The sequence below is a fragment of the Myotis brandtii genome, unplaced genomic scaffold (genome assembly GCF_000412655.1).
Source record: "Myotis brandtii unplaced genomic scaffold, ASM41265v1 scaffold616, whole genome shotgun sequence".
Classification (NCBI taxonomy): Eukaryota; Metazoa; Chordata; class Mammalia; order Chiroptera; family Vespertilionidae; genus Myotis; species Myotis brandtii.
This window is the reverse complement of record NW_005370346.1, coordinates 378,925-389,439: the sequence shown is the minus strand read 5'-3', so window position 1 is coordinate 389,439 and position 10,515 is coordinate 378,925. Positions and strand designations below refer to the sequence as shown.

General features: G+C 36.1%; 1 protein-coding gene across 3 annotated transcripts in view; it reads right to left on the bottom strand.

The window, feature by feature from the left end:
* Window positions 1-983: 983 nt before the first annotated feature.
* ZNF569 (zinc finger protein 569) overlaps window positions 984-10,515 on the bottom strand; it is a 99,314-nt gene continuing 89,782 nt past the window's right edge. For all 3 annotated transcript variants that reach the window (XM_005879925.2, XM_005879926.2, XM_005879927.2), the window contains exons 3-5: window positions 7,629-7,755; window positions 7,234-7,329; window positions 984-3,161 (exon numbers count right to left, since the gene is read on the bottom strand). In XM_005879925.2, coding sequence (XP_005879987.1) covers window positions 1,339-3,161; window positions 7,234-7,329; window positions 7,629-7,755 — 2,046 coding nt within the window. In that variant the 3' untranslated portion in view covers window positions 984-1,338. The remainder of the gene's footprint in view (window positions 3,162-7,233; window positions 7,330-7,628; window positions 7,756-10,515) is intronic.

The following is a 10,515-nucleotide window of genomic DNA, read 5'->3' as shown; positions in this document are numbered from 1 at the left end:
TCTTCTCTTTTGTTTTTCATATTTTCCAGCTATTTGTAGTTCTTTATATTCCAATATAATATTTTAATTCAGTTTATGAAATTCTTAAAATATAACTAAATAATGAAAAAAAGTTTTGTGAAAAAATGTTTCTAACAATGCCAAGTCTTTTCAGTGTTATTTTTCTAAATCTTTAAGGGGTTCTTTTATGCTCTTCAAAATGTTTTATGCCCTAACCAGTTTGGCTCAGTGGATAGAGCGTCGTTCTGCAGACTGAAGGGTCCCAGGTTCGATTCTGGTCAAGGGCATGTACCTTGGTTGCGGGCACATCCCCAGTAGGGGGTGTGCAAGAGGCAGCTGATTGATGTTTCTCTCTCATCAATGTTTCTAACTATCCTCTCCCTTCCTCTCTGTAAAAAATCAATAAAAATATAAAAAAAGTTTTATTTATTTTTTTAAATATATTTTATTTATTTATTTTTTTTACAGAGAGGAAAGGAGAGGGATAGAGAGTTAGAAACATCAATGAGAGAGAAACATCGATCAGCTGACTCTTGCACACCCCCTACTGAGGATGTGCCCACAGCCAAGATACATGCCCTGACCGGAATCAAACCTGGGACCCTTCAGTCCACAGGGCGATGCTCTATCCACTGAGCCAAACCAGTTAGGGCTCAAAATGTTTTATAATTTTATACATATAGTAATTTATTGTATCTATTCTTAGATATTTTATATCAACACTTTTTCTAATTATCTCATATAAAACGTTATTTGTAGAGTTTCTCTCCCCCCCAATCTTTTTCTTTTTAAAAAAATATACTTTATTGATTTTTTACAGAGAGGAAGGGAGAGTGATAGAGAGTTAGAAACATCGATGAGAGAGAAACATCGATCAGCTGCCTCCTGCACACCCCCTACTGGGGATGTGCCTGCAACCAAGGTACATGCCCTTGACTGGAATCAAACCTGGGACCCTTCAGTCCACAGGCTGATGCTCTATCCACTGAGCCAAACCGGTTAGGGCCCCAATCTTTTTCTTGATAATACATTGGCTAGGAGCCCAAGTATCATGTTGATAAGCTAACAGAAGACATCTTGTTTCAGGTTTTAATGAGAATGATAAATAAATATTATTAGTAAAGAAGATATCTGCTAAAGGTTTTTGATGATCAGCTTTTTCATTATAAAAGTCTTAATCTTGGTAAGAATTCTCATGTTTCACGAATGTGTGACTTCTTCAAAAGGTTTTCCCATATTCACAGTTTTCTGCTTTTTAATCGGTTACATAATATGAAAGGAGGTGCTAATTACTTCTGAAGGTTTTTCCATATTCACTATGTTCATAGGTTTCTATTTCTAAGGAGTATGAATTTTTTGGTGTCTAACAAGATGTGACTTTTGGCTGAAAGCTTTACCACACTCATTACAATGATAAGGCTTCTCACCTGTATGTTTTCTCATATGAAGTGTAAGAGATGAGATTTGAGAGAAGGCTTTTCCACATTTACTACAGTCAAAGGGTTTCTCACCTGTATGACCTCGTATATGTATTGTAAGGGATGAGCTTTGGGAGAAGGCTTTTCCACATTTATTACATTCATAGGGTTTTTCACCGGTATGACCTCTCATGTGCACAATAAGGGAAGTTCTTTGAGAGAAAACTTTTCCACACTCATGACATGCATAGGGCTTCTCACCTGTATGACTTCTCATATGCAAATTAAGCAATGAGCATTGAGAGAAGGATTTCCCACATTTATCACACTCATAAGGCTTTTCCCCTGTGTGACTTCTCAGATGAAGAGTAAGGGATGCAATTTGAGAGAAGGCTTTACCACATTTATTACAGTCATAAGGTTTCTCTCCAGTGTGGACTTTCTGATGTGTAATAAAGTTTTGCTTTTGGCTGAAGGCTTTACCACATTCATTACATTCATAAGGTTTCTCTCCAGAATGAATTTTTTCATGAGCAATAAGATTTGATTTCTGGCTAAAGGCTTTGCCACATTCTTTACATGTATACGGTTTTTCTCCAGTGTGAATCCTCTGGTGTCTAACAAGATTTGACATCTGAATAAATGCTTTCCCACATTCATTACATTCATAAGGTTTCTCTCTAGTATGAATCTTCTGGTGTGTAATGAAATTTTTTTTGTGGCTGAAGGCTTTTCTACATTCCTTGCATTCATAAGGTTTCTCACCAGTATGACTTCTCATATGTACAGTAAGGGCTGAACTTTGAGAGAAGGATTTTCCACATTCATTACATTCATATGGTTTCTCACCTGTATGAATTCTCACATGCATAATAAGCATGGAAAACTGAGAGAAGGCTTTTCCACATTGATCACATTTATAAGGTTTTTCACCTGTATGAGTTCTCATATGAAGAGCAAGGGATGCAATTCGAGGGAAAGCTTTACCACATTCATTACATGCATAAGGTTTCTCCCCAGTATGAACTTTCTGATGTGCAATGAGGCTTTGCTTCTGGCTGAATGCTTTTCCACACTTATCACATTCATAAGGTTTCTCTCCAGAATGAATTTTTTCATGATCAATAAGATTTGATTTTTGGCTGAAGAATTTCCCACATTCCTTACATGCATAGGGTTTCTCTCCAGTATGAATTCTTTGATGTCTATTGAGATTTGACACTTTAATGAAAGCTTTCCCACATTCATTACATTCATAAGAATGTTCTCTACTGTGAATTATCTGATGTTTTGAGAGTTTTTCGTTATGGTTAAAGGTTTTTCTACAGTTTTTACATTCATAGGGTTTCTCTCCAGTATGAATTCTCAGGTGTCTGATGAGATCCAAGGTTTGACTAAATCCTTTTCCACAATGACTACACTTAAAGGGGGTTACTACAAAATGAGATGATCTACTGCCAGATGACTTTATAGGTTCATTATATTCACAGTATTCCTTTTTTATAAGGATTTTCTCATTATTTTGACAGTCAAAATTATGTTCTAAACACTTTCCAAATAAGTTATAGTCACAGAGGTTGTGAACAGAGGGGTAAAACTCTGAGTTTGGAGAAAATGCATAAGAAATTTTCTTATGACATTCACTGACTTTTTCTTCAGTCAATACTTTTATGAACTTATCTCTGAGTTGTGTCAAAAGTCTGTCCTGTATATTCTGATGGTCATCAAGTCCAGATATTTCTCCTAAAACAGAATAAAAGTAAATATTACTTGTAAATTTTTCCAATATTATATCAATAAAATTTCAAAAATATGCTACTATAGGATTGATTATTGGCTTAAGACCTACTTTTCCACTATTAAGTAAGTTACAGGAATATACATCTTCTATTTCCTAAGCTTTAGAAAATTTTAGGAAGGTAAATATGACTACAGGCAGACATCTATGAACACAAATAGCCTTGCTTTTAAATGGGATATGAAAGAAAAAAGATAAAGTATTCAGTAAATAAAAGAGAATACAGAATTTCAACTAATGTAAGAAGAAATAATGATAGAGAAAAACACAAAGATAGGAAGTTAAAAATCATAAAACTACTTTGCAGGACTTTATTGAAATACATTCTTACAAACTGTTTGACATGAATAATTTTCTGGAAAATGTAAATGACCAAAATGGCTATAAGGTATAGAAAACCTATCAAACCAATTTCCATAAAATAAATAGAAAAACTTGAAAAGAAATGCCCTAAAAACAAAACAAATACACAAGAAGCAGAGAAATTCACATGAGATTTTAATAAACATTTAAGGGCCAACTCTCATGTGCAAAATGTTACAAAAGAAAAAACGAAGAGATTCCAATTTTTTGCGTGTGAAACAAACAATATTAATACCAAAATCTGAGAAAGATGTCAACCAAAAAACAAATTATACACCAATTTCATTTATGAATATCAATGTAAAAATTCTAAATAAATTATCAAGATGACCCAGAAAAAAATAAAGTGACCCAGAAGATCTGGAAACAGCCCAAGTGCCCATCAGTGGATAAGTGGATAATCTGTGGTACATTTACATAATGAAATACTGCTTAGCCATTAAAAAAAAGGAAATCTTATTTTTTGCAACAGTATAGATGGATCTGGAGATTATTATGCTAAGCAAAATAAGCTGGTCAGAGAAAGACAAATACCATATGATCTTCCTTATATGTGGAATCTAATGAACAAAATAATTTAACAAACAAAATAGAAACAGAAGTACAGATATACAGATCACACTGACAGCTGTCAGAGGGAAGGGGAGACTGGAGGACGGTAAAAAAGGTGAAGGAATTAAAAAAAATAACTCATAGATACAGACAACAGTATGGTGATTACCAGAGGAAAGGGAGGTAGACACATACACACAGACAACAATATGGTGATAGCCAGAGGGAAAGGGGTTGGGGTGAGGTAGAAGAGGGCAAAGGGAGGATAAATCAAATGGAAAGAGACTTTACTCTGGGCAATTGTTGCATGATACAGTAGGCAGATGATGTTTTGTTGAGATGTACCCTTGAAACCTTTATATAGTTTTCTTAACCAATGTCACCACAATAAACTCACTGGCATGGCTCAGTGATTGAGCATCAACCTATGAACCAGGAGGTCATGGTTCAATTTCCAATCAGGGCACATGCCCAGTGAGGGGCGTGCAGGAGGCAGCCAGTCAATGCTTCTCTCTCATCAATGATGTTTCCATCTTTCTCTCCCTTTCTCTCTGAAATCAATAAAGATATGTTTTTAAGAATTCTTAATGATTAAATAATTCCTATTAAAATGAAAAGAAATAAAAATAAAAGTTTCAAAATTATTTTAACTCTTTAAAAAAGAGTCCATTAAAATTATTATAAAGAAACTCATTAAATTCACTAATTAGTAAATATTAAGTTTCAATAACCTTCATATATACAAATAGTTACAAAAATATAATAGAAGACTACACTTAAAAATATAATAACATATGAAAATATGGGAATAAATTTAATAGAAATCTCAAAATTATAAAACTTTAAAAGGCATATACAGATGTGAACAAATAAAATGGTGTAATGAGTTAAATTGTGTACTTACCACCAAAAAATGTGTTGAAGTCCTAACTCCCCAGTCCCTTAAAATGTGAAGTTATTTATAAATAGGGTCATTGCAGATGTAATTAGTTAAGAAGAGGTCATGGTGGTTTGGTAATCCCTAATCTAATATGACTGGTGTTTTTATAAAAAGAATGCCACACAAAGAGAAAAACACAGGGAAAATGCCATGTAGAGGTGGATACAGACTGAAGCTATGCTGCCACAAGCAAATGAATGTCTGGCACTACCAGAAGCTGAAAGAGGCAAGGAGGGTCCTTTTAAGATTTCAAAGGGAGCATGGCCCTGCTGACACCTTGATTTCGTATTTCTAGTCTGCAGAACTGTGAGAATAAATTTCTGTTATTCTAAGCCACCCAGTTTGTATTAGTACTTTGTTATGACAGCCCTATAAAACTGAGGCAAGAGACACATCACATTCTTGGAAAGAAACATTCAACAGCAAAGATGACTATTATCACAGGATAACCTAATAACTTAAAGTGGTTTCAATAAGAATGTTTAAAAATACAAGTAATAGCTTCAAGGAGAATGATGCTACGGTTTGCCACCAGAATGAAGAAATGGTTAAGAAAAGAGTAATTACTTTTAAATATACATACTCTTGTGCCTGCTAGCTCAGTCGGTAGAGCATGAGACTCTTAAATATACATACTCTGTTAGTTTTAAAAATGGTACTATAAGCATGTATTTTATATTTTAAAAAGTAAATAAATAAAATTAAATAATGCAATAATTAATAAAATGAAAACAAACAATGGGAAGGTAAAAGTAGATGAGAGAACATAAAAGTGAAAGAGTCTATCTAGCATGATTGGATGGGGAATAAGTACAGTGGAACCTAATAAACAAAATGAACTAACAAGCAAAATAGAGACGAACTCTCAGCTAAAGAGCAAGCTGGCAGCCATTGGAGGGGGGATAAGGGGGTGAAGGGATTGAGCAGTGCGGGAAGCCACCATTTGCCAATACTATCATGAGAGTGCACCAAGGAACACGGAGAGCCAATGGACCTTAAGCATTAGCAGGGCTGACGCTAAGCAACGATTGTTCGTGTTGAGATAGTGGTGGCTTGAAGTAATTTCCTGACCTGATAGCCTCCAAGTAAATGTTTACTGGACCTTACTGATCTTTACTGACCTTAGAGACAGTATGTTTGCTACCTGTTTGTTGTGCTTTACTGAGGGCAAGATGTGTATCTAAAACTGAATAAAAGCAGACGGGACCCAGTTTCGGTGTGTCTCTTCAAGAAAGAGGCTCCACCTGGCCCCCAATGCTTTCTAAATTCATATTTCTTGTATAGTATTTTCATTTGTGCGTTGGCCCCTCCTACAGATCCTGAACCCCACCATGCAGACTGCGGCAGAGGAGAAAAGAAAAAAAAGAAAAACTCATGGACACAAACAATAGTGTGGTAATTTCCAGGGGAAGGAGGGTGGAAGAGGCAGAGAAGAGTATAAGGGGGAATAAATGGTGATGGACAGAGACTTGACTTGTGGTGATGAATACATAATATACCATACAGATGATGTGTTGTAGAATTGTGTACCTGAAACCTGTATAATTTTGTTAACCAGTGTCAACCCAATAAATTCAATAAATATAGCAGAAAATGGGAGCTAACAGAAAAGTAGCACTGTCTTTAAAACTTCCCTTGAAGTAAAATGTAGCCATTACTATCGTATGAGAGGAAAAGCTAACAATACAGTTGGAAGTACTAGTATAATTATGGGTACAAAATATGCTAAGGCAATTACAATGGAAGGAACAAAAGAAATTGGAAAGTAAAGGACTATAAATGTGAACAGGTTTATTTGTACTATAATTCCATGAATATCTGAAAGCAAAAAGAAAGGATGCTATGTAAAAAGGTGGGCAAAAACACTGAAGATGTCAAAAACGAATGATTATCAAAGTAAAGCTAGAAATGAGTTAAAAAATATTGATATCTAACACACAGGTAAAAAGGCCACTGGTCCTTTAAGTTTATTGGAAAGAAGTTAATAATCTTATCTAGAAATGACCTCTTAGGTTTCTAAAAAATTCACACCAGTTGTCACTATAAAAGTCTAGTCTTTAGGAAAATATCTTTGAGGAACATTTCAGAGGAATCACCTATTCACATATTAACCATTAAAGATCCTTGCCCCTCCCTCACCTGTCTGGTTCCCTCCCACTAACCTGGACAATGTCTCTTTAACACTTCTTCCTCCACCACCCATGGTTCTTCTTCTTGCTCCAACTTGAAAATCACATCGGGTTTGGTAAATGGACAGCCTATCAAAGGAAAATGACATAAATACTAGAACAAAGAATAATTTAAGAATTGAGGCTGGCACAGAGAAATCATAATTTCTGAAGGACAAGAAATTATGGTTTCTGGGAATGCTGTCCTCTGAATCAAACACAAATGGACCTTTTGTTTTGAAAGCTGCAGCATGCACATTCACATGAGTAAAGGCATCTAAAGGCCAAATTCGTTCTAACACTGAAAGATTCCACACACTTCAGAAAATTGGGGGTTGGGGAACAACTTTAACTCCTAGAATTTGGGTTATAGAGGAAACTACCCTTACCCACTGTGATTAAGTTGTTATAGTTTTCTAGCATTACATGCCGGTACAGGTTCCTTTGAGCAGGTTCCAATTGCTGCCACTCTTCCTGGGTGAAGTCAATAGCCACATCTTTGAATGTCACTGTTCCCTGTAACAACACACTCCAACTCAATCTGAAGTCATCCATCTTAGATGATGTAGACAAAACATACTGAACTGTTTTCTCATGGTATGCACAGGTTAGAGGTTCTAAAAAATGTACCTAGTTTTTTAATTTCTAAAAGAAAAAACATCACATTAGCAGCATCTATCAGTTTATGTTCATTCACTGAATTTGCAAGCATCTTTAATAACTACAATGGTTTAAAGAGATCTTGGGCACCAATTTATATTGAGTGTGGAAGCTGGGTGAATATAAAACTTTATTTAACTTAATTGGTTTGGGAACTCACTAGATGCCTGTGATTCAATGAGGCAGGGGAAAACAATGAAAACAGGATTTAGATGCAAACAAAAGTAAGGAAAGGATATGAAAAATGTGTGGTATGGAAGAACATCCAACTAGAGATATACATTGACATATTATTGGACATAATGTTTATTAAATCAGGAGAAATCTACAATGAAATGAGGATTGCTCATTAGCTTATACTGGTTGTCTGCAGCCATGAAAAGGGGCTATGATTGCTCAGAGTTTACATACATTGAAAAAGAGGGCTACAGACAGAATCATACAAATACCACCAAAGAAAAAATGCATTAATAAAGTTTTTCTAATGTTCTGAACTAGAATTACAAGCAGAATTAAGAGAAAAAACATTATCATGAAAGCTTTAGAATAAGTTTCAGAAATGAGATGCTGGTTGACAAACTTCTTAAAAGCAAAGTGATTTAAATATTAGAAATATAATGTATTTTTCCTAGTTAAAACTGAAGTGCCCAAAGGATTATAAACAAACAAAAAACTTCAACAGCACTAAAACAAAGATATTTGCCCATATTTACTGCCCCTTCAGGAATTTCTATGAGAGATGGGTGAGATAAAAAGAAATCACCAGGAGCTAACTCATAATCACTGTTCCTAAGAATTTATTTCTAGGTCCTAAAAGTATCTTATGAACATAAACATTCACTAACACTAAGGGTTCAGAGTAGGCTGTGGGACTAAAGATATAATTTTTTGGAACCCTTTTCTGTTAAAGAACAAGGCCTTTGAAATAAACAGGTTTAAGAAACCAAAGGCAATTGTGGCTGAATAAGACATCCCTCATTTGCTTCCCCCTCTCCCACAATTACAATTTGCCACCCAGCCATGTACAAAAGTGCCTTTGTGGGAGCTTTGGGATCCAGCACCATATACCAAAGGGGTCTGGAAGAGTCTCATGCACCCATGTATTGGATAGTCCCAGCTGTAGACCCTGAAGTAGCTAATGAACCAACTCTAGTCCCTCTTGGCCATGGTTCAGGAGCCCCTGGAAAGAACACCCATGGACTCCAGCAGAAAAGTCCCAGCCCACCACTGGAACAAAAGAGTTTTGACTCATCAGAAATAGTAAGAGAAACAGGTTAACTTTACTCACATCACCTCTCCCTCAAGATGGTACAGATTAGGGTCATGAGAGATCCTGTTGACTTGTGATCTCATCCATAGAGGAAAGAGAAAGTGTGTGAGTACCTCACTTCCTAGCTGTGCAGGATACTGTCAAAGAAGCTCATTTCTCTCTTGCCTCATCCAGAATACTGGATTCTGAGCTACATGATGGGGAAGGAAGAGTCTGAGAGAGTGGAACATAAGTCTCCTGTAGAGCATTAATGGGACACCGATCCTACTAACTGCATTGCAGACTCCATCAAGAAGCCTGTGCATTTGGTTTATTTTTGCCTTTAGATTCCCCCAAATGCTCCATGGGCATCCTAGAGCTCTGAATTCCTTACCCACACACACTCCCAACTTGCAACTGGCTCCTTGTGCATACTCCCAAAGGTGGTAGTGAGAGCAAGCTTTGACAGAAAACCAGCTTGAATGTGCAGGCCAGGGAGAGACAATGAATGTGAGCTTTAGCACTGCTTTTGGGAAAACAAAAGAGAAGCTCCTAGCAAGTACCCTTCCTGGTGTGTTGCAGAATCAAGAAAAGGCATACAAGCGTAAGAATTCTGCCACAAGAGGGAGAAGATTGGAGTCAATATACCATACATGAAAAGGTCTGAGAAAGCCTCAGAATCCCTAGCAGAGATGATGAAAGTTATTTCGCTCCTGAAAGTAGTCAGTAAAGACTGGAGGAGGTGACTTTTACTTTAATGAAAAATTTCAAAGAACATGAGCCCTGGATGCTCTATCAATGGATAGAGCATCAGTCCACCCACCAAAGGGTGGTTTGATTCCTGGTCAAGAGTACATACTTAGAAGAACAAAGTAGGTGGGATCTCAATACCAGATATCAAGCTGTATTACAAAGCCACGGTTCTCAAAATTGCCTGGTACTGGCACAAAAACAGACATATAGATCAATGGAATAGAATAGAGAATCCAGAAATCAACCTGAACCAATATGCTCAATTAATATTTGACAAAGGAGGCAAGAACATACATTGGAGTCAAGACAGTCTCTTCAATAAATGGTGTTGGGAAAATTGGACAGATACATGCAAAAAAATGAAACCAGACCACCAACTTACACCATACACAAAAATAAATTCAAAATGGATAAATGACTTAAATGTAAGACGGGAAACCATAAAAATATAGAGGCATCCAAAGGCAACAAAATCTCAGACATATGCTGAAGCAATTTCATCACCGATACAGCTCCTAGGACATTGGAAACTAAAGAGAAAATAAACAAATGGGACTACATCAAAATAAAAAGCTTCTGCACAGCAAAGGAAACCATCAACAAAACAACAAGAA